Source organism: Python bivittatus, unplaced genomic scaffold, assembly GCF_059951505.1.
Source record: "Python bivittatus isolate LINGU-HERP-01145 unplaced genomic scaffold, Pbiv_v1 ctg000120_np1212, whole genome shotgun sequence".
NCBI lineage: Eukaryota > Metazoa > Chordata > Lepidosauria > Squamata > Pythonidae > Python > Python bivittatus.
In genome coordinates, this window is record NW_028277037.1 from 8,570,584 (window position 1) to 8,593,616 (window position 23,033).

A 23,033-nucleotide genomic window follows, 5' to 3' on the forward strand; every position below is an offset into this window, starting at 1 on the left:
GCCATTTGATGCTGTTCCTAAATCTGGCCTTGAGCCTACATCCTTTGGCAATGATTGTGATCTAGCATGGCTTTGACCAATGCAGATTAATGTTCCAGCTATATAAATGTTGAAGAATACAGGTCTAGGCATAGTGACATCTTTATCCCATCATATTCTGAGCAACTAGAAAGTGCCCTCTGACTTTTAACACATCTCTGGAAATGTACTTTTTAAAAATTTATTTATAACGATCATTGAAAACAGAAAAAAAGAAGGAAAAAGAGACCATGTTAAAGATTTGGGCTCCTGTTCCTTTTTTGCCTGCCAAATTTTTTTTGCCAGCCAGCATCATACACGAATTGGTTACGTCCAATTCTTTCATCTGCCTCAACGTTTTTTCCCCCAGCAAATGGGTTAGAGTTCAGATTAGAATCAGTGGTTGATAGTTACCTCTATAAATGTATGTACCCCTGCCAGAACCACAATAAGGCGGTCGCACCAATTGATTATGTCCACAGCAGGCAAAAACGTTACAGACGTGAGAGTTTAACACGAGTGGTAGGCAAAAAAGGAAAGTCAACATTTACAAAAACTAATTTTAGCCGGAAATCTCAATGGGGTGACTGGATTATTGCCTAGAGCACTATTTCATAACCTTGACGACTTCAAGACGTGTGGACTTCAACTCCCAGAATTCCCCAGCCAGCAATGCTGGCTGGGGAATTCTGGGAGTTGAAGTCCACACGTCTTGAAGTCGCCAAGGTTGAGAAACACTGGCTTAGAGCTATGCATCAAGAACTGGTTGAAAGGGCTTCCAGATCGGTTTGGGGGCTTCATCCAAAACGCGAGCCCACCCGCCCAAATAACCTTTGGGTCGTGAAGACAGCCAATCAGAGGTAGGCCCTGCCATCCAGCGTGCCGCCAACCCTCGTGCCCCTTGGCATCCCCGTGCCATCGGTGGCGCCGGTTCAGACATCCTCTTGCCATTCCCTATGGCTGGAAAGCAGCTGGACGCTCCAGGGGCCAGCCCGTTCCCCACGGAAGCGTGGCCTCCTCGCCTTCGAAAGCCACCGGCAGCCCTCCTTGTACAAGTCGTGGCCTTAAAAACGGCGCCCGCTAAACCGAGGCAGCAGCTCGGGCGCCACTTGTTGCGCGCTCCCCGCTCCCGCTGGCTTTAAAAATAACCCGGGGAGGGAAAGAAACTCCGCCCCGCGCCTCTCCCCGGCGGCCTCGCCAACACGTGTCCTCCTGTTGCTCCCACGCGGGAGGCGAGGAGGCGTCTTTCCCAGGGTTCCCGCGGCCTCGCAGGCTTCGCCGCCGGCCGGGGGCTGCTCCGGCGCGGCGGGGCCGGTTTCGGGCGGAGGGCCGGCGTCCTGCTCGGCTCGGCTCGGCTCGGCTCGGCTCTGCTCCGCTCCCCCCGCCCCTCTCCGCCCGGGCGCGATTGCGCAGCAGCTGAGAGCGCCGAGCCAGCCGGGCTCGCCCGTGCCAGAGCTGCGCTAGGGGGAGTGTTGGTGCACTTGCCGCGCTGCTGCTCGGCGGGTCGGCTCGGCTCGGCTCAGCTCCTCCGTCCCTTCCCGGGCAGCGCGCGCCCTGCGCTCCGCTCGACGCCCGCCAGCCCCGCGGTCCTCGGAGGAGACGCTCGCTTCCCCGCCCGCCGCCGGAGATGCAGCCGCCGTCGCCGCCGCCGCCGCCGCCGCTGCTGAGCGCGTGAAGCCGGGAGCAGCGGGGTTTGCGCTTGCGGCACGCGCGGGGCGTCGGACGGGGGCTCTGCTCGGCGAGGATGCCCGGAGCAGCGGTGGCCGCGCCGGCGGCCGCCTCCGCCGGGGGTCCGGCGGCGGGGCCCGGCGGGCTGCTCCCGCCGCAGGAGGCGGCCAAGCTGTACCACACCAACTACGTGCGGAACTCGCGGGCCATCGGCGTGCTCTGGGCCATCTTCACCATCTGCTTTGCCATCGTCAACGTGGTGTGCTTCTTCCAGCCGTACTGGATCGGCGACGGCGTGGAGACCCCGCAGGCGGGCTACTTCGGGCTCTTCCACTTCTGCACGGGGAGCGGCATCTCCCGGGAACTCACCTGCCAGGGCAGCTTTACGGACTTCTCCAGCCTTCCCTCGGGAGCCTTCAAAGCCGCATCCTTCTTCATCGGGCTCTCCATGACGCTCATCATCACCTGCATCGTCTGCTTCATCCTCTTCTTCTTCTGCAACACCGCCACCGTCTACAAGATCTGCGCTTGGATGCAGCTGACCTCCGGTACGCCAGGGGTTAAAATCCGGGTGCGAGGAGGAGAGGCAAGCCCTGGCGCTGAGAGGTCGCAGTCACAGTCACAGTGAGCGGGAAGGGGGGACCAGTCCCACCTCTTGCAGGCATCACCTCAGTGCTTAGGTCAGCTTCTCCAAACTGGTGCGGGGTTCAGCTGGGTCCAGATTGCAAGCCCCAGCGTTCCCAGCACATCAGAACCGAGGTTTGGCTCCCTGCACATCTGGAAGGTCCCAGTTGGGAAAGGCTGACCTAGACAGTCTTGAGATCAGAATGGAGGAAAGGTCTGGGTATGCCCTTCGGGAAGTGCCCTTACCTTTGGTCAGACCGTGGTCACGTTTAGCGTAGTGTTGTCAGTACTGACTGGCAGAAGCTCCCCAAAGCTTTGAGCAGCACTTTTCCCTTCCTTGCACAAAATCAACCCCCAGAGCTTCTGCAGGCAGCATGTGAATTGGATAGTATGTTTGTTACAGGGGGATGAATGTGAAATGTGATGTCTAAGGTAGCAGAGACTTTTATGGGTTGGGTATCTGTGTTTTGGGGAGCGGGTAGCTTACAGACATAAAAACTGAATGTGCTTAGCGTCCAGAGATATTCAGGGGTAAAATGTTGTTGAGGCAAAGCTGCGTAAGTGTGCGTGAGAAGCTGGGTGCATACAAGAAAGCTCTTGGGTTGATTCAGGATGCTTGCTTGGGGCTCGGTTTGGAATGAAATCTAAAACATAAAAGCAAACCTTCAACCCTTTCTCTTCATACAAGTGCTCAAATATTGATTATTTAGGCTAGCGAGGTTAACATCTTTCTCTCTCTCTCTGGGATTGCATATACACTAAACAGTCCCCTAATGCCTTAGGGAAAAATATGGATTTCTCCGCTGCATTCCCCCCGCCCCCCAATGCACAAATACCTGTTGTCACAAAGAAGAGAGGTGACTTTTCAATTGCTTGAACTAACATATTAACTTGCAGTGGGAAACCCATTCTTTGGCAGAGATTGTTGCTTAGGTAAAGGTTATAGGAAAAATGGCTATAAAAGGGAAGAAAGTATAATAGAAAATGGGCAAATTCTTCTGTTCGTCAGATGCTTTGGATGTTTACATTTTTTGATAGGTTATGGTGAATGAATGCTATCTCCCAATATTTGTGGGACTTTTTTTCATGATACTGGGGTGAAAAGTAGGTGAGATAGTAAAGTTTTCCCATTTGAGTTCTCCTTATGGTAGTTTAAAGAGGGAGCAGGAACCAACAGTTAAACAAGGCTATATGAGATCAGTGATGGTTTGGTCCCAGTTAAATGAGCAGAGGATGGAGGCCTGGATTTCTGAGCATCTTGCTGGTTTCACGCATTACATGAAATCATTGTTAAATAAATCACATTCATGCATTTTGCTAACCGTAAACCATAGCTTGTGGTACCTGGGTTTTTAGATTCACATGACACACAAAATCAAAAGTATTGGCTTTGTTGGTGTTTTAACCAGGTCAGTGTGAATGAGGTTTATACTAGTTTGATAGTGAAGGGAACAGCTAATGTGATAAAGGCAAAGGAATCATTGAAACCTTTTTTCATGTTGAACCTTGGAAATGCAAAATATGTACAATGTCATGAACATAGACATCTAACAGAGGTCATTCATAAATGAGGAGTCACTAGGGATTTGTTATTAATATGAATCAGTTTGTGGCCAAATCAGATATGAACACGAATGAATTACAAAATATTAAAATAGAAGGTGAAAGTTGCTAAAACCTCATGGGTTTGAGCTATCTGGAGACAGCCAAAGTGAAATGTATAAAACAAGCCAAATGAACATACATGTATGATTTTGGGCAGATGGTGGTAGAAAAAATGAACTTACACTGTGGTTTTCATTAGTTATAAATTTAATGATCCAGTTATTGTCATTTATAATTCCTAAATACAATAGTTTCTATGAGGTAATATACAAATATGTCTTAGGATTATGTGCTTGGTAATATGGAGAAAAATAAGCCATTGCTTTGAAATAATTAAGTAGGTAATAAAGTAGAGCTCTATTAGGGGGCAGTACCTAGTTGAACTTGGCTGATCTTGAAAAGCTAAGCAAGATAGAATCTGGTTAGTATTTGGATAATTTGTAATTGATGGTGTTACATTGACAATACTTACACTGCCTAGCTTTGCATCAAAGCATTAATAGATCTTGAAATTCAAATTGCCAAACTTCACAATATTCCCAAAGCATTTAACAATCAGACCCTAAGCTTAAACACAGCTCTTTTTGACATCAATGCATTGAGCCAATAGCAAACACAGAGATCCTGTGGCCTTACACTGATAAAACCCTTTGGTGCAAAGCAGTTTACAAGCCTTGGTTTGGGATCAGAAGGTAAAGACAGGAATACAGCGTCATCTGCAAAATTCAAGATTAGCATTATGAATCTTTGTTTCAGAAGATGGCAGCTTGTCTATGCCTAGAAGGTAAAGAGAGTTGGACATGGCTGGCACCTGGAGTAGGGAGCTTCAGAGAATCCCAGGGCTATAGGCAAAGGTTGGAAATGGAAGAACCATCCAGAGGAACGCAACAGCCAAGCACATCTACATGGGTGTCAACGGGAATCAAGCTCAATCTGAAGGAGACTTACTGTTCCTTAGCATTTGTAAAGTGCTTTGGCAATGACTTGTACCATGATGGAACTGTAGGAGTATCACTACAGACAGTGTAGGGATGTTTATTTTTTTATTTTCCACAATCTCAATTCTCTTATTGATATAGCTGCCCATCTCACAATAAAGCAACTCTAGGCAGCTTACAGTGCAAACCATCATAAAACCCAAATGTTAAAAACTACAATTAAAGAAACATCAGCAATATTACTATTAACAAAGTAGCAGTGAGAATGGATGGTACTGATAACTAAAAATTTAGCCATGCAATTCAGAAACCAAAGAAGTTTCCAAGCTTTGTTATAAGCTATGAATAATACATTCAGATAGAGGTCACTGATATCATGGTTTCTTGAAAAGTGCCATATGAAGCTGTTAAATTCTGTCAGTCTTATTGAATACATCAGGGTTCCTCAACCTCAGCAACTTTAAGATGGGTAGACTTCAACTCCCAGAATTCCCCAACCGGCATCAGGTTGAGGAACCCTGGAATACGTAGTGCAAAGTTGTCCATACTAATTTTTTCACCCAGCCCTATGAATGTGTTCTCCTGGCTTGCTGGTTGAGAACTCAGTCTAGTAAACACTGTTTTCAGAATCTGCTTTTTCTTAGTCTTTGAAAATAGTATGCATTGATTCTGTGCTTTCATTGATTTCATAATTTGACTATAACATCTACTAAAATAATATTTTTCCTATTGCATTCTGTATCCAACATAGCATTTATGATGGAAGAGAATCTGTTTCATGTCATGCATGAAAGTGGTATAAAAATGTAATTTAAAAAAGCAAGCATAATTTCATTTACATCCTGATTTCCTGCCTTTACACAGGAAGGAGTGTAATAGAACTTGGTGAGTAAACAAAAGTTTCCAGAATCTCCACTTATTATCTCAGTACTGTTCAGCTAGAGATGCTGGGGTCTGAATTTTCTGCATGCAATGCGTGTGATAATCTCAGCTCCTGCAATTAATCATTTAATATATTGCTGTCCATGGCAACAAGCATGTTATGTCCCACTTGATAAGCTGCAAATGTTTAGGTTTCTGTCTGCCTAGTTTACAGGTGAGTGCTAACTGCTAAGGAATATTCACAAATGAGGTTTCTAACTTACCTTTTGAGAGCCAGTGTGAGTCTCCTTCCTACTGGCAATAAGGAGTGGAAGGAATGCTGTGTGCCCTGCCTTGAACAGCTGAACGAAAGGTGGGTTATAATTCTAAGAAGTTAAAATAGAATGCATGGTCAACCAATAGAGTTGCCTTCAATACAAATCCATTTCCTTTTTTATTTAAAGGAATATATTAAAAATACATTAAACGGCAACCCTAGTTCTCAACCTGTTCCCTTTGGACACCAGAAAAGGTGTTAGTAGACACACTGGTGTCTACAGGGAACAGATTGAGAACTAGGGTTGTAGGTATAGCCTAAACAACAGAGTCAATTTCTTTTCAGCATTACAAAAAGATATGAAAGCCAGTGTGGGGGTATGGTTAAGGTGTTGGCCAGGGAGACCAGGTTCTAGTCCACCCTCAGCCATGGAGGTTTCCTGGGTGGCTTTGACCAGTCAATGTCTCTCATCCCAAGCTAGCTCACAAGGTTGTTACTGTGTTGGAAAAATTGGAAGAATTGCCTTGAGCTCTGATATGAAGGGTGGGATAGAAGTCTTACAAATAAATAGGGGAGGAAAAAAAAACCCCTTCTCAGTATATTGTCAGAAAAGTGACCTGAGGTTGAAACAAAACTCACAGATGCGAGTTGATTCATATTGGCTGGTAGGTAGAAAGAGTTCATTTCAAAGTAAATGTGTCTTTTTGTTTTTGCTTAGTTAAGTAAAAGCATATGAGGGTCAGCTTGGCATGAAGAAAATCATTTTTCATCCAGCACTCTTTAACAGGGCTACTATACAAGAGTGTTCTAAAATCCACATTGTGTCCTTATAACTCCTTTGTTCATGCAGTATTCATTGATTAGAATAAGTCTTACAAAACCATTGATTTGTGAGCAGTACATTTCCTACAAATTAACTTGTGAACTGTTAGTAGGAATAGCTAATTGTGTGGTGAAACTAATGTTAGATATCTATTTCAAAACACTGAGGGTGATCTCTAACTTGAGGGAGAGCAGAAGTTCATTCTTTTTTGCAAAGACCTGTTCATATAACACCTGACGACTGTGCTTGTCATACAAATGTGTGTATGTTTGTGTATTTAATCAGTGTATTGCATACATTTTACAAAGATCAGAGAGAACATATTTTAAGTGTTTCATGATATCTTCCAGCATCTAGGAAAGACCTCATGTAACCCTCACTGAGGTAACAGGAACTACTGAGGAGAATGCATGTAAGTCATCTGTGTGAGAGTGAGAGAAATTTAAATTCTGCTTGGCAAAAGCTGTGAAGCTGAGAGGGACAGATATCACATTATTACACTATTCTGAAACTGTGAGTTTGGCCAAATATATTCAGCTGAACTAAATGGCTGGGTCTCCAGATGTTATTAACGATGTGCTATAAAATTGCAGATGAGCATTATGTCTACCTTCCCTTCTCCCTTTGTACTCTACCTTAGTAAACCATGGGTGGCTTAAATTGTCTAAGTTTCTTAACTGATAAGCTAAAAGTTCTATAACTTGAATTTAATAGGCATGTCTGGATAACTGCAGCTCAGATTTTTCACACTGTGTTCAGTGCACAATAAGAAAGAGAGAGGAAGCACTGAAAAAAAGGCATCTTAGCACATATCCATGGCATTATAATCCGTAGTTTAGTAAGCCATGGGTGAACATCCAACTCAAGAGTCAGAGCTAAATACGTTAGAATTCCATGAATGGGATTGTATACATCTGTCTTTTACAAGGGACTGTAACATATTATCTACCATTGTCTTGCATGCCTGCAATAGCATCTTGATTGTGCAAATTAAAGTGCATTTATTTATTACATTTATGTAGCCGCCCATCTCACATATGTGACTCTGGGCAGGGCACACGATTAAAATAACAAAAACCAAACAATCAAGACAATTAAAAAACAAAACCATTAAATCAGATTTTAAACAGTTAAGAACTATACATTTTAAAAAAAAAAATGGAAGAGCGCACTCCAAAACTTACAAGCAGTATAACCATTTTGTAGGCTCTGTACTTCCATAGGATCCTCAGGACTGATGACAAAATCAGGTTTTAAGGGCCTTCCAGAAGGTCACTACCATCTCACCTTGGGGGGAATGATGTTCCAAATGGTGGGCACTTCAGCAGAAAAGGCTCTCCTCCTGGGTCCCATCGGATGAAGCTCCTTAGCTGTCAGGACCTGCAACGTGCTTCTCCTGCCGGACCTTATAGGACAGGGAGCTGTAACCAGGGAGAGGTGTTTGGAATGGGTATGATAGAAAAAGAAGTGTTGAAGGCCACTCTTATTTGTCAACTGGGCAGTCTAACATGTGTGAACAAAAGAATTGCAAGGTTTGTTTGTTTCTTTGTTTATTTACAGTGGAACCTCGGGTTACGAACGCCTCTGTTAACGAACTTTTCGGGTTACGACCAGCTCCAGCTGCAAAAATTTATCTCGGTTTGCGAACTCTGCCTCGGGGTACGAGAGGATACGCGGCCATTTCCCCTCCCGTGACACGGTCCGTGGCCATTTTTCCGCCCCTGACACGTGGTCCGCGGCCATTTACCGCCCCTGACACGTGGTCCGCGGCCATTTTTCCGCCCCTGACACGTGGTCCGTGGCCATTTTTCCGCCCCTGACACGTCCGTGGCCATTTTTCCGCCCCTGACACGTGGTCTGCGGCCATTTTTTTGCCCCTGACATGTGGTCCGCGGCCATTTTCTGCCCCTGACACGTGGTCGTAGGGAGGGGGACTCTCCCTCCAAGCAATAGCCACCTCCCTGTCCTCCACACCAGAACGGATTAACGGTAATTACATTGAACCTTATGGGGAAATTTGCTTCGGGGTGCGACCAATTCGGGGTGCGACCAGAGTCACAGAACAAATTAAGTTCGTAAACCGAGGTTCCACTGTATTTGAAAAATTTATATGGCCATCCAGATTAAGCAACTCTGGATGGCTCACAATAACAATAAAACCAATAAATAAAACAATCATAAAACAGTAAAAACGGTGAAACAATAAAACAAAAACCTTGCACTGTAATCATCCCCTTGGGATGCCCCATAGCAGGCTCAGCTGCCCTCCTTCCATACTATCTGCCTATACCATCCTATCCCAGTGCCTCAGTAAAAAGCCAGGTCTTAATGGCTTTCCAAAAGGCTAGAAGGGTGGGGGCCTGTCAAATTGCCGGTGGGAGGGTGTTCCACAAGTTAGGGGCAGCCATGGAAAAGGCACACTTCCGAGGTCCCACTAGATGGCAAGATTTCAGGGAGGGGACCTGGAGCATGCCCACCTTATCTAGTGAGACAGGCAGATATTCTTAGGGAGAGGCGGTCCTGCAGATAACCAGGTCCCGTGCCATGTAGGGCTTTGAAGGTGATAACCAGCACCTTGAATTGCACCCGGAAGAAAACTGGCTCCCAGTGCAGCTCACGCAATAAAGACATAACATGGGCGGACCTATGGGCGCCCAATACTGTGCGCGCTGCTGCATTCTGGACCTGTTGTAACTTCCAGGTGGTCTTCAGGGGTAGCCCCATGTAAAGTGCATTGCAGTAATCCAGCCAGGAGGCGACTAAGGTGTAAGTGACTGAGCAAGGCCTCCTGGTCCAGGAAAGGGTGCAATTGGCGCACAAGACAAATCTGTACAAAGGCCCCCCTAGCCACGGCTGCCACCTGCTCATTGAGCAGGAGCCGTGAGTTCAGGAGGACCTCCAAATTGCGCACTATCTCAGTCCAGGGGAGTACAACCCCATCCAGAGTCAAAGATGACAAGTCACCAGACGCTGGGGGGCCAAAAACCCAAAGCCACTCCATCTTGCCAGGGTTGAGCTGAAGTCAGTTCATCCCCATCCAGACACTCACAGCCTCCAGACACTCACAACAGCATCATCTGCCTGGTCTGGGATAGAGATATATAGCTGGGTATCATCAGCATGCTAATGATACTGTACCCCGTGCCATTGCATGACCTTGCCCAGTGGTTTCATGTAGATATTAAAGAGGAGAGGGGAGAGACCCAAGCCCTGAGGCACCCCACACTGCAGGGGCCTAGGGTTTGACCTGTCCTCATCCACCTGCACCGACTGGAACCGGCCATGGAGAAGGGGAGAACCACTGAAAAATGGTGCCTCCACTCCCAATCCCCGGAGCCAGTCAAGAAGGATACCATGGTTGATGGCACTGAAAGCCACTGAGAGAGCCAGGAGAGCCAGGACAGTTGCACCACCCCCATCCCAGGCCCTCCAAAGTTCACGTGCAAGTGCGACCAATGCTGTCTCAAGTGCTATATCTCGACCTGAACCCAGACTGAAAAGAGTCCAGATAATCCACTTCAGAGGGGCCTGAGGCTCCAGAGGGGCCTGAGGCCTGAGGATTTAACCTACTTTTTTCCCCACAGAAACTCTGTTACAGAGTTTCAGTGGGGAAAAAAGTAGGTTAAATCACTGTTTTTTCCATCCACCACTTCCCTACCTAACCTTAATTTCATATCTCTGCTCTCATAAGTAGAAACATAATTATTCTGACAGCTCTTTTGCTTATGTATGAAAAGGTAATAACTTTCTGAGGTAGTAGAGAGGACTCTAACATAAGCCGTTAGGTATTGCTGATCTCATTGCCTCCCTATCTCCCATCTCAGGTGAGATCTAGCTTGTGATCTAGGTGTTCTAGATCACCTCATGGCCTTCTGTGTTTACGTTAGAATTCAACTTGCATTGGGGGAAAAACAACTCTTTGCTCAACAGGCTGTACTGAAAGTTTGGGCATCTACTCAAGCTCTTGGGCAACTAGTTGATTGCCAGATGAAGCTAGAAATCTCAGTGGAATTTATTAAAAAGAAAAAAAAGGAAAAAATACACTGTATGCATGTGTTTTTTTTTAAAGAAAGACAGTGATGATCCAGTGAGCGCTTTTTTAATGATTCACCTATAACTTTGTTAAATGTTAGCATGAGGAATGAGAAATCTAGGTTTCCTCAGTAAAGTGAAGTCTTTGTGGAGAAAAATAGTGATGTCTTATATGAGGCATAAAAATCTATAATGTCATGATTTGCCATGAATCAAATTCCATAAATCAACAACTCCTTCCACCGTGAAGAATAGAAAAGTCATGGTATTGAGGTGATATAAACTGAAAATTTGCTTTCACATCAAAATGGGAAAAGATATATCCCAAGTCTGTCCAATTCCCTATCAGCGGCTTTTGCTTTTTAAAAGACAGGGTTATAGATATCTAGAAATGCGCATTGCCATATGGAATGGGATTTAGTTTCAATTATTTTTGAAGAAAGAAATAATAGCTGTAATCCTTAAGCATGAAAGCACAGTAGCCTCTCAAATCATATTTGTCAAGACTAAGAGTACCGAAAAAATGATATTTGCTGGTTTCAGTAAGGCAATGAATAAAAGAGTGTATGTTACTGAAAAGGCAGACAGATTTGTATGGATATATATTTTTAAAAGTTGTAATTATTCCTAAGTAGATACTTTGAAACAAGTGCATTATGTGGCATCTTACAGAAGATTATTCTCTTTAGTTAATTAGCTGAATAGAATTTGAAATGCATCTGAAATAACCTTAAAATGAGCTGCGTTTAAAGAGACTGTGGTGCAGCATTGATGGAACCGTGTCATATTCTATCTTCTCATTTATAACAAAGAAGGGAGTAATTTTTGCAACCTGATGAGATTTAACAATTACATTTAACAGATTAGATGAAATGTTAAAAGTCAGTGAAAAAATTATGTGTAGTGAAATAAGGTTGTAAAATAAATTTTGGCAGTGTCGTTTACAGGTGCATGATATTCCTTTGGGCTATAGTGTTTAAGTGCTTAATATAGTAGCACATTTGTTTAAAACATGGTAATTATGTAACATATATTTTAATAAAACAAGTGATCTATGAAAAAAGCGAGGTAGATATTTTTGCATAACGCCTTTTACATCTCATTTGAACGGTAAATTAAAACAGAATGCCACCGCTCAGCCACACGTGGAGAAGTGTGCGTGATTCTGGGCACCAGCAGGATATTCGCTAGGTCAGAGGAGGGCAGCAAAGATGGTGCAGGGATGGAGGGCAGGTTCTGTGAGGACAGGCTGAAGGAACCCGGGACGTTCGGTCTGGAGAAAAGAAGATTGAGGGGTGGCGTGATTGTTAATCATCATTCAGGTACAATGCAATCATTTCTTCCTTAACCTTTCTCTTTCAGATGTTGGGTTGTACTTCTGTAACCTTTCCTGTTCTCCCAAAATATACAACTATTTCAGGAGAACTGTATTAAGAGACATTTTAAAAATGTACTGTAACCGAAAGGAGATAGAAATGCCTTGTTCTATTCTTGGGGTTTGGTTTCTTTGCCTCTTGTCATCACACCTTTTCTCTTTGTCCATCCTGCAACTCACCATTTATTATTCTTTGTTTTTACTTTAGTCTAGGCAGGAATGAGCAACCTCCATTTACCTGAGGGCCACAAAACATTTTCCATGGCGTATCAAGGGTTGAATTTCCAAAATGTGTGGGAACAAAACCTTATTGGGGGAGGCAGCTCTTGAGGGATGAAAGATGTTCCTTAAACCTCTGCAAGGTTTCAGGTATTCTGTTTGCCCCTTACACACTAACTCCAAAGATTGCAAAAAGGATGGGGTAACTCCACATAGCCTAGGTGCGTTTTATGGGGCTACAGAAGGATGAGGGTGGGCATACACCCCCGTGGTGTACATTTTTCAGCCCTGAACAATACTGTACAAATTTGTTATCACTTTTTGTAACTTAAGCATTTTTATTTCTTGGATAGCTAAAATGTTGAATCATACGTTGTTCTATAAAATTTTACCCCGGGTAACAACTAAATTTTTATGTGCTTAGATTGAACCCGTATCAAAATCCTTGCAAAAGACAGATTGAATTCATATCAATCGGGGCACCAGATTCAAACACAGATTGAATTCATATCAATCAGGGCACCAGATTCAAACATTCTTCCCATCTTTTTCATCTTCTTCTCTGAAGTCAACTTTTTAATGCAGCCACAGCTTTTTTTTAGACTTACCAGGAAGTCTGAAAAAAAGGGTGAATAGTAGAGATGTGTTGTGGTATACAAAGTCCAAAACACTTCTCCTGGATCATTTTCAAAATACACATAGCTCTATTAAATATTCTCTGCCCTATACTTTATCCAATTATACCATTATACTCTTAAGTTTCTTCCCCACCCTCCAATTAATATTGTGCGGAAAGTTATTTCGAGAGCTGTGCTGGAATTTTTTACCTCATTCCATAGTTCATGTATTGATTTATACATGAAACTTAAATGAGAATAGCTTTTCTTTAGCAAATTAGAAATTAGTCTTATACCAGAACTCAAAACAGTATTTCTTAGAGCTCCACAAGGAATTCTTCTATACAAATGAAGGAATTAAATCTTTGGATATTACACCCCCAAATAAAATTAAAGCAATGGATATTCTCAAGGAAAGTTTCTAATAGAGCTGTACTTCAAGATGATTAGAATAAATCCCAGAGAGGGAAATTCTGTGTTTTGTTTCTTAGCAAAATATGGGTTTGTCATTTTCATTGTTGACTCCTTTTCCTCAACCCATGAAAACTAATTACAATTTGGCTGCTTTTTAATGTATCTTCCTAACATTGCTACAGAAATTTCAAGGGTACAAGTGGTGACTGGAGATTAGTCAAAATTTAAGCAAATCGTTGCAACAATTCTCTAATTGGGTATAGAGTTCTGAAGCACGTTCAACATTTATCTTATTTTCTTAGTGGCAGAAACAGAGACCATCGTGAAACTATGGAACAAGCACTAGGTCACTCTTCATACAACATCATTTCAAGATTATATTTCCTGTGGGAGGGTAAAGAATGAGATTGGGTTTCTACCAAAAATAATAAAAAAGGTAATGCACATCTAGAAATTTGTCTCAACTGTCAATGTTCTCAATACTTTCTAATTTCTAGGTGAAGGCTGTTTTCTCAGAACTGTTTCTGAGCCCCATCCACGTTTTCAGTGAGACACTGTTTGAAATTGTTCATATTGTTGTGTCTAGGAGCCAAAGTTATTAAGTCTTTAGGAACAATTTTGGGTTACTATCTTAAGGATGGTAATACCAAAGGTGTCAGGAATGGATCTCCCGAGCTATTATTTGAATTAGAGCAGCAGCTCTTGTTCTTTGTTTCTCCTCCACTAGTGTTAAAATCTCATGTCCAAAAAGTTTTTGCCCATCACAGATGTAATCAATTGGTGTAATATCTTTTTTGTGATTGTGGCACGGGTACATAAATTCACAGAGGTAACTGTCAACCGTTGATCAATAACTCCAATCCATTTGGAGGGGAGAAAAGTACAGGACAGCCAAAGTAAGTGGACATAATTGATTTGTGTGCAAAACTCACTGGCGGGCAAAAAAGGAAGAGGAGGCAGAGCAATTTCTGATGTTCTCTAGAAGAGGGCATGTGGTCTAAAGGAATCAACAAATCTTTCCTCCTACATCCTTTCCAACATGTTGAAAACATTTTATTAATTGGCTCCAGCCTCATATGGATCAAATCCCATATACAGAGTCACTTTAATTGTGACTTTTAAAGATTTTTGTATGTACAGTACTTGAATTGGTAGAGAGGTCTAGAGTTTGTTTCTATGATTCTGAAGCCCAAATCAGCAAAAGATTTGAAGCAGCTTTATTGGTAGAGATTGGGGAGGATTAGAAATTAAATAAAACGGAATTGCATCTCTTGGTTGAAACCTATTTGACAATTCCAGATAACTTCTTTTTAATTAACTTGCCTTTTTTTCTAGCCTTTTAATGTCTCCCTACCTGTTCCTCTGACTAAGTCAGAATAGATGTCTTTTCTGGCAAATAGTAGTTTCTTATCCTCAGAAACAAAACTGTGATGCTTCTCCAGGAACTTGTGTAGATCAAGTACACCTTGATAAAGGTAGTTCTTAATAAAGCTTTATCTCATAAATCTCCATTCAATAACTAACAGATGACTTCCTCTTTACTAATTCAGTACTAAAGATACAGTTCTGATTGCTTGAGACTGGTTCTTTCAGTGAAAAGGGGATTGCAGGAAATAAATATAAAATACTCTGCGCATGTCAAAGTCGTCTCCCTTCTCTTTGCATCCAGCTAGGAAAAAGCTGTTTGAAGTGTAATTATTAATACAAAAGTTTTAATTGCTCAGTTATTTCTTCTGTTAGATTGATGTCTGAAGATGAGGAAGCACACATAGGTTCCATCTATTTTTATGTAAATTTTTACGTCTTCGATTTTCATTGTCTGGCCTTGATATATATAGTGATTTATTTATTTATAAACAAGAACAATGAATTCATCACTTTTACATACAGAACAAGGAATGTATACTAATATTCAGAAAATGGTATTATATTCAAATAGAAAAAATATGGTTATAACTAATGCACTGGTACTAATTTGGGGAGATAACTCATTATTATTATTATTAAAATTTATTATAGCCACCTAACTCACATGTTGCAGGAATAGTAGCACTTGAAATTATTAAAAACAAATAGCATGTTTTAAACTTCTTTTTTGCATTTGTAAAAACATTTTATTTATTTAAAGATATCGATAAGTGGACAAAGAACATTACTAAAGTTATACAATTAATGTTCAGTATGACATATAAAAGATTGACCACACAAGACAAATTGACCCTACAAGACAAAGTACACTGAGGTATTTTTATGGCATGAAAAATAATATAAATCTTTGAGCTTAATAGAACTTGAAATTGATAGTCTTTCTACCTTCCTCAGAGGTTGATTCCAGGGATTTTATATTGGCCTATCCAGTTAAATCTAAGTGAAGATTCTTTCACATAAGACTTGGCCAAGTATTTGTATAGCTTTGCTTGTGAAATTGATAGAGTGTTTAATCTCCGTCGGGATATTGGCAAAGGCATCTAAGTGACAACCCTGATTGCTCTCTTAGGAAAGGAAGAAGATTACGAACATATCCATTACCTCATTTCCTTTTGGGATAAACAACGTTATGTATAATGCAGAAAGGGAGTAAGAAATGGTGAACCAAAGAAATTAAAGGCATGAGACAAGGCGAGAAAAGGAAAAACACCTAAATCTAGTTTACACAAATACAGTCACTGTCCCCCTCCATGCCTTTCTATCTTTGTAAAAGATTCTTAACTTCCCCATGTTTATACGCCCCTTCATACATTGCCTTTTGTTCTTTAAAATTCTTACCTCTTTTTTTTTCAGTATTACATCAACTCCAAACCTGACTTTCTTAACCTTCCCCTTCCCCTTGACTTATTAACTCTTCCTTTGTATATTTGTTTTGCCATTCAGTCCTTGTTCATTCTCTCTCTGTGAGACAGCCACCTCAATGTACTTCTCTCATATGCATCATTTACTATTATCTTCAGTCCACATTCATTCAGGACTAATTCATTCTTGAGACTGCATCATCTTGTTCCGTTACGCACCCTTAAATCCCCTTTTCCATTGCATTCAGTTTATTTTTATGCTGTGGAGTCCTTGGTGCTCTTTGAGCTTGGTTGTTTGGTTGCAGACGTTGACTCACACTGATGATGTTATCTAGATGGGTAATGTGAAATGTCTGTAAGCAAACAACCAAGCTCAGAGAGCACCAAGGACTCTACCATTCAACCCTGAGTTACATATATTCTCTTTTATTACTTTTATGCTTCTCCCGAAGTACCCCCCTACTCACTTCCATATAACAGAGTGGGCAAAAGCATGCTGTTACGCATAGCCATGTTTTCTTCTTTGACAAACATTCTGACTCACAACTGACTATATATTTTTACTACCTTGTTGCCAGTATTTGCATATCTTAACATTTCTATGTTTGCCCATCTTCTGTAAACATTCTACGGTGATATACCAATTCATCTTGTTCACTCCATTTTTCTGACAAATATAGCTCTCTTAGTCTTTGATACATTGGTTTTCAGATCTGTACACCTTATTACATCCTATAATTTAACATTTGCTGCAAAACATTTGAGTTCTGGGCCAGTAATGTAGCATCATCTACATACAAAAGTACATGTACCATTACCACAAGCATTTCTCATACATGTGTCCATAGATTCATTAAACAGCCAAGGGAATACTGGGGATCCTTCTCTTACTGCTCAGTATTAAACCATTCACTAAACATTCTGTTTATTCTCATGTGTGTTTTACCTCCATCATATAGTACATTTTGGAACCAACCTTCAACTCCATATTCTTGCTAAACATTCCATAATTCATGCCTATTCACTTTATCATACACTTCCTATAAATTAACAAATAAACTGTCTCCCTCATATTCATACCTTTCTCAGTTGTCTGATGAAAAGCAAAAATCTGGTTTACACTCTTCCTGCCAGTAGCATAAAGCTGTTCTGTACTTCCCACATTTTGCTCATTATTACCTTTTGTAATCTTTCAGTCTGAATTGTGCCAAATATCTTTCCAGGCACACTTAATCTTCAGTAATTTTTGCAGTCACTCTACCTTTCCCTTTGTATAGGAGAACAATAACAATGTTCCCCCCACCCCCAGAGCAGAGAGATTGTAGAGGGATTTCAAGAGAGTAAGCTGTTTGCTCTTGTACACATCGAAAGCAATGCAATCATGCCAGCAGTGGGAAAGATTCAGGCAAAGAAGAGATTGCCTGCATAAATCACTTGCTCCCCCCCTCACAGAGTGGAGAGATTGGAGAGAAAGGGATTTCAAGAGAGTAAGCTATTTGTGTAATGCACCCGTGGCTCCCAGCCCCAGGCTGCGATGTTTCCCAGCCCCAGGCTGCGATGCTTTCAATGTGTACACAACAGTAATCAGGCACTTGAGCATTTCAAAGGGCGTGTGAGTGGTTAGGAGGCAAACAAAAGCCAAAGGTATGAAACTGACTAGTCTTGTCTCTTTCCAGCCAGAAAGCACAGTCATGTTCACACGATTTCCCACTTAGTGACTGCTTCGTTAGTTGCCAGTCCCAATTAGGGTTGTTAAGTGAGGACTACCTGTAGTGTAACACCATCAAATCAAATCAAATCTTTCTTACGGTCATAGACCAGCATAAGGAGGGTGGGGTACATCATTTAAAAAGCATAGAGGATACATCAGAGTAAAAATAAAAATCTTAAAAAATGTATGAAGAGCTAGAAGATATAAAAGATACATGAATTAAAGACAGAAAATATATATAAAAAACAAGAATCTTGTGATGGAATGTGAGGGTGGCCTTGGAAGATGGGGGAAAGAGATGCTGCCTAGGGAACAATCGGATAAAAGACAAAGGAGTCCGCAACAGGGTCAGAAAAAGAAACTTAAGAAAGACCCGCCGTAACTTCTCAGGCGGTAACTAGGGAGACTTGAAGATTTATAATTTCAGACTTGCAAGACTCTGTTAATGTAGCCTTACAATAAAGTAGAATTAGTTCATCTCATTTCCTGTCTGGTTTACCTGGGAGGGCTGACAAATTTAAAAGAAGAGGTAGAAGCATTAGATGGGTATAGGGGAGCATAAAAGGTTAATATGTGGAAAACTGTATCAGTGTGGAAAGCTCTATCAATGAGCAGACTAGGTGCTCATTAAATCTAGTTTAAAGGACAGTTCATCATCCGATGAATTTTGAGTGCTGCTGCAGAGAACCTGGCAATACTGTATCTTTGGCTGGTATCTGAAAGCTGCAGGGTGGTGTAAAATTAAGTTGGTTTGTCAGCATTTAGAAAATAATGCATTCTCAAGAGGAGTCAGCATGGTTTTAGCATGAATAACCTTGGGATAGGGTGGTTGGGGCCCCTCTTGGATTGTGTGTGGGTGTGGTTAGCCAGATCCTCCACTGGTTCTTTATTTTTTATTATAAAAATCTCACTCATATTATCATATACCATGATCCCTTCCCAAAGATAATAGAAAGCACTTTCATGTCACTCATATTTCCCAATTATTTTATTCTGTTTTTAATCTGTTGGTTTTATTGTGCGCTGCCCTGAGTCGATTTGCAGTTGGGCAGTGCCTAAATTGAATAAATTAAATTTAATTAATTAATAAACTATGCCAAATGAATCTGATCTCTTTTATTGATCAGTTTAGTTGACCAAGGCAATGTGGTGGGCATAGTATATCTTCAGAGTTCAGCAAATATGGGCTTAAGGTAGATTTTGAAAGTAAATTCAAATAGACATCAGGAATAGTTTCCCCGCAGTGAGATCTGTTCAGCAATGGAACAGATTCATTGGTAGGTGATAGGCTGTTCTTTGCTGGATGACCATGTATTCAAGCAGATACTGGTTGGGAAAGCTGTACTAACAGATTCCTGTATTGGATGGAGCAGCCCCTGTATTTTATTATTTTTTTTCTACAACATTAACATAAACTCTACTCTTTGACCTGACACTGTCACTGCCATATGGATCTCTAAAATAATCCTTCCAGCCTTTTCTCATTTCAATTTCATCTCAGATCATTTTAGGTTTATTTTTTTATTCCATTCACTCTTTGGAGCTCTCCATGTTTTTCCCTCTTTACCCACTCCTAAACCAATTTTTGGTTTCCATCACAATTACTACCCATTTTCTCCATCTCTTGCTCTTTTTGATTACAGTCTTTGTCTTTTTCCACCTCTGCAATATCTTCCTCTCATCCTTCTTTTTTTGCAGCAATCTTTCACTTTATGCACTTTTTTCTCACCCACGGCTTCATTGTTCCACTAAGGATCCTTGTTTTAATAGTTCACATTATCATAACAACACACTTCTGTAACATTTTGTAACATGGGTTTTGTTCTGTTCCAGGCAGTTTTCGCATCCTTATTCCTTATGTCCACTTTCCAATCATTCTTTTGAGAGAGCAATCTAGCTTCTGTTATTTTCTAATACAGGTCTTGTACGTTCTTTTCTTGCAGTTGTTCTACTTCAATTGTAGTTTCTTCTTTCAAAAATCTTCTTTTAACACATACTAAATGGTTAATCCCACATTCAGAACCTTTCATCTTCCTTGTATCCTTCAATAATTAACTCAATCCTTCACCATAATCAAATCAGTCATTACAGGTAGTCCCCAGTTTAAGAACGAGTTCCATTCCCCAGGTCTGTCCTTAAGTCGAATTTGTATGTAAGCTGGAACAGTGTTATTGTATAATAATCGCCCAGAGTTCCCCCATTGGGGGGAGATGGGCAGTTGAAAAATTAAATAAATAAATAAATAAATAAATAAATAAATAAATCTGTATAAGTAGTATTGTGTAATGAACTCGAGCCATTGTGTATTTAACTTGAATCATTGTGTAGTTAACTCAATTTTTGCTACAATAGGCTCCTTTCTTAACTATGGGTCGTCCGTAAACCAGGTGTTCTTAACCCGGGTACTCCTTGTAGTTATACTCATTCCTTGATCTGGTGTAACAAATCTTTTAAGAGACTTGCCTACTGTAGCGGTCACTATACTTATTTATCCTTCAGTCTTCAAATAGCCCAATTACCTTTTCTGCCTTCACTTGTCTCATTCTGGCCTATCCATTCATGTTACTTAGGGCACTATTTTTTTCCCCCCAGGATTGCAATGCTGCAGAATGACGTATAGTTTTTCCCAGGACTCATCTCTGGTTCTTCTATGGTCATTGTTTATTGGAACATGGCACACAGTTATCAGTCTATGGATTTCTACTTTCATACACACCCACAACAATGTAGATGACACCAGTTTATCCTTTCTGACATACGTTAGCCCGTTCATTCATAATTAAACCTCCACCTTCCTGCATATGTTCATCAGTTCCCTTCTGCAAGATCAAACTACCTTCATTCCAATCAATTATATCCATCCACTTTTTTCTTAATTTCACAGATACACAATTTATCCATTTTTCCCCCTTCATTTCCTTTCTTAATGTACGCTCTTTATCATTTACTACTGTCAAGTCCCACATAGATGGCGAACCCAACAAGGGAGAACCACACAGATTTCAGAAGGGTATATTTAATGCTAGTCAAGATAAAAGCACAATCTTAAAAACTGTGAAAGTAAGCTCCCAGATAGACATATTGCAAACCTACTAAGTCAGAATCTCTTCGAAATGTTTCCTTCCTTGGCTCCCACCTCTAGACTGGGAGAGTTGTTCCTGCGTCCATTGAACTCTCCACCTGATTCCCACAATTTCTTACACATACTTTTACATGCCAAGTCACAGTCTTCTATTTACGATGATTGTTGCGTGATAGTCATACTGACACAGCTACTCCCGCAGTGGGAATAAAAAGCTGTTGAAATTCTTGAAGATTGTCAACACAGACTGTTAATCAGAAATCGTCTGAACTCTGATAAATAACCTAGCCATACACTTTCATGTGAAAATGATTTCAGTGGCCTGGTACCATAAGATCAAGCAGTAATGTTGCTATTTTTAAATGACCTTAAGGTAACATCATGACCATGAGAAACATCTCTCGCTCGCTCACTTGCTTTCTACAAACTAAATAATTTATTCCTTGAATAAATGAATGAATTATTGTTGTTCTGATATACCAGTATGGCAGAAAAGCCATCTGTATGATGACAGTGTCAGGTTGTTACGCAGCCAACCCTGAAGCCAGTTTATTTTGTTTGTAATACGTTGTGGGTAGCCAAATTAGGCTATATTTATGCACAGGAACAATAGTTGTGCCAGTACTGTAGCCAGACTAAAATACAGAGTCACTCAGATGAATTGATTACTTGTTGTCTAAACATTCATAGTTTTATACACCATGCACCACAAAGAAATTAACCAACTTAAAAAAGAATCTTTGAAATATATATCCTGTTCTGTAAATTGTAAATGAAGTATGAGGAGAGACTGGAAAAGTATTTGGAAGAATATTAGCTGGAATCAGCCAACAGAGAGGAAGGAGTTCAGTGGCACCTTATCTCATAAATGACAGTTCAGTCTTAGCTACAGAAATATTGGGAAGAAAGATTCAAAATGCTCAGAGACTCTGTCTTAAAGAACTCCTAATAATAAGGGCTGAGGGGTTCTTATCACAGTTTCCAAGTTTCTGTACTTTACCCCAAATCTTTGTATTAAAACACCTGGTTGAAATCTGTATATTCTTTCTTCCTGGATTGTGGCCTGCTTTCCAGAAGGCATGAATTGGGAAACTGACTATACCCATGGCCTTTTAAACATTTTGTTAGAATGGAAATTGATTGCTGGGTAAGTATATTGGGAACCGAACAGTACAAAGTCTGATTTAAGGTCATAAGGAATTGAGAATACTTTCTATACATCTTTCAGCCATGTTGTCCATCTGTATGGTTATCAGAAAATCATAGTTCTGAGAATTCTTTAAAGTTCAGATATATTTTTATACTGGTCCTAAAGTCCATTTTAAAGTTCAGGAATGTGGGTGGGGAAAGAGAAGGATAAGCTATCAACATTGATGCCACTTTCAGTAGCAGAGGTTGATGAGACAAAGGGAGGACGTATAGATTAACTCTACTAGTGCCAGTAATGCTGAGCAGAAACCATTAAGCTCTATAGATCCTTCTTTAAAGCCAGTCTGCTGTGAAATGGAAGCCACCTTTAATTGCCTTCACACACACATTGAGGCTTTTCCTTAACCTGTATTTCTTTCTCTTTAAAGGGACTTTGTTCTTATTTTCATTGCACAGTACATTAAATACACAGCATGCGGTTGCTGTATTGGTTTTTCTTTTATCTAGGTTAGAAACGTGACAGCTCGATTTGAATTAGGACTATGATGCATATTGGGATTGGACTCAATGCTTCTCTCCATAGTCCTCATTTAGAAAGATTTGCACATCCTGGTATGGGTGCAGGTTTGTTTGTTTCTTAAGTCATTGGGGTCTCTGGAGTTTTTGAGAAACAGACCGATGAATATGTGGGTTTTAAATATTTTTCCCCTTAAGCAAGGAGTCATGAAGCTTCTCTACCTGTGTATTGGTTCAGTCTAGGCTGGGCTATTGGGGCAACTGCTCATTACTTACCTAAGACTCAAAAAGTGGAATTGGTAATGCTACCTGAGA

The 23,033-nt window shown here is 41.1% G+C and overlaps 1 protein-coding gene across 1 annotated transcript in view; it reads left to right on the forward strand.

The window, feature by feature from the left end:
• The first annotated feature begins 1,291 nt into the window (after positions 1-1,291).
• The window catches only part of LHFPL3 (LHFPL tetraspan subfamily member 3), a 155,209-nt gene continuing 133,467 nt past the window's right edge, over positions 1,292-23,033 (forward strand). Inside the window, exon 1 of the mRNA XM_088134966.1 lies at positions 1,292-2,234. Coding sequence (XP_087991092.1) covers positions 1,763-2,234 — 472 coding nt within the window. The 5' untranslated portion in view covers positions 1,292-1,762. The remainder of the gene's footprint in view (positions 2,235-23,033) is intronic.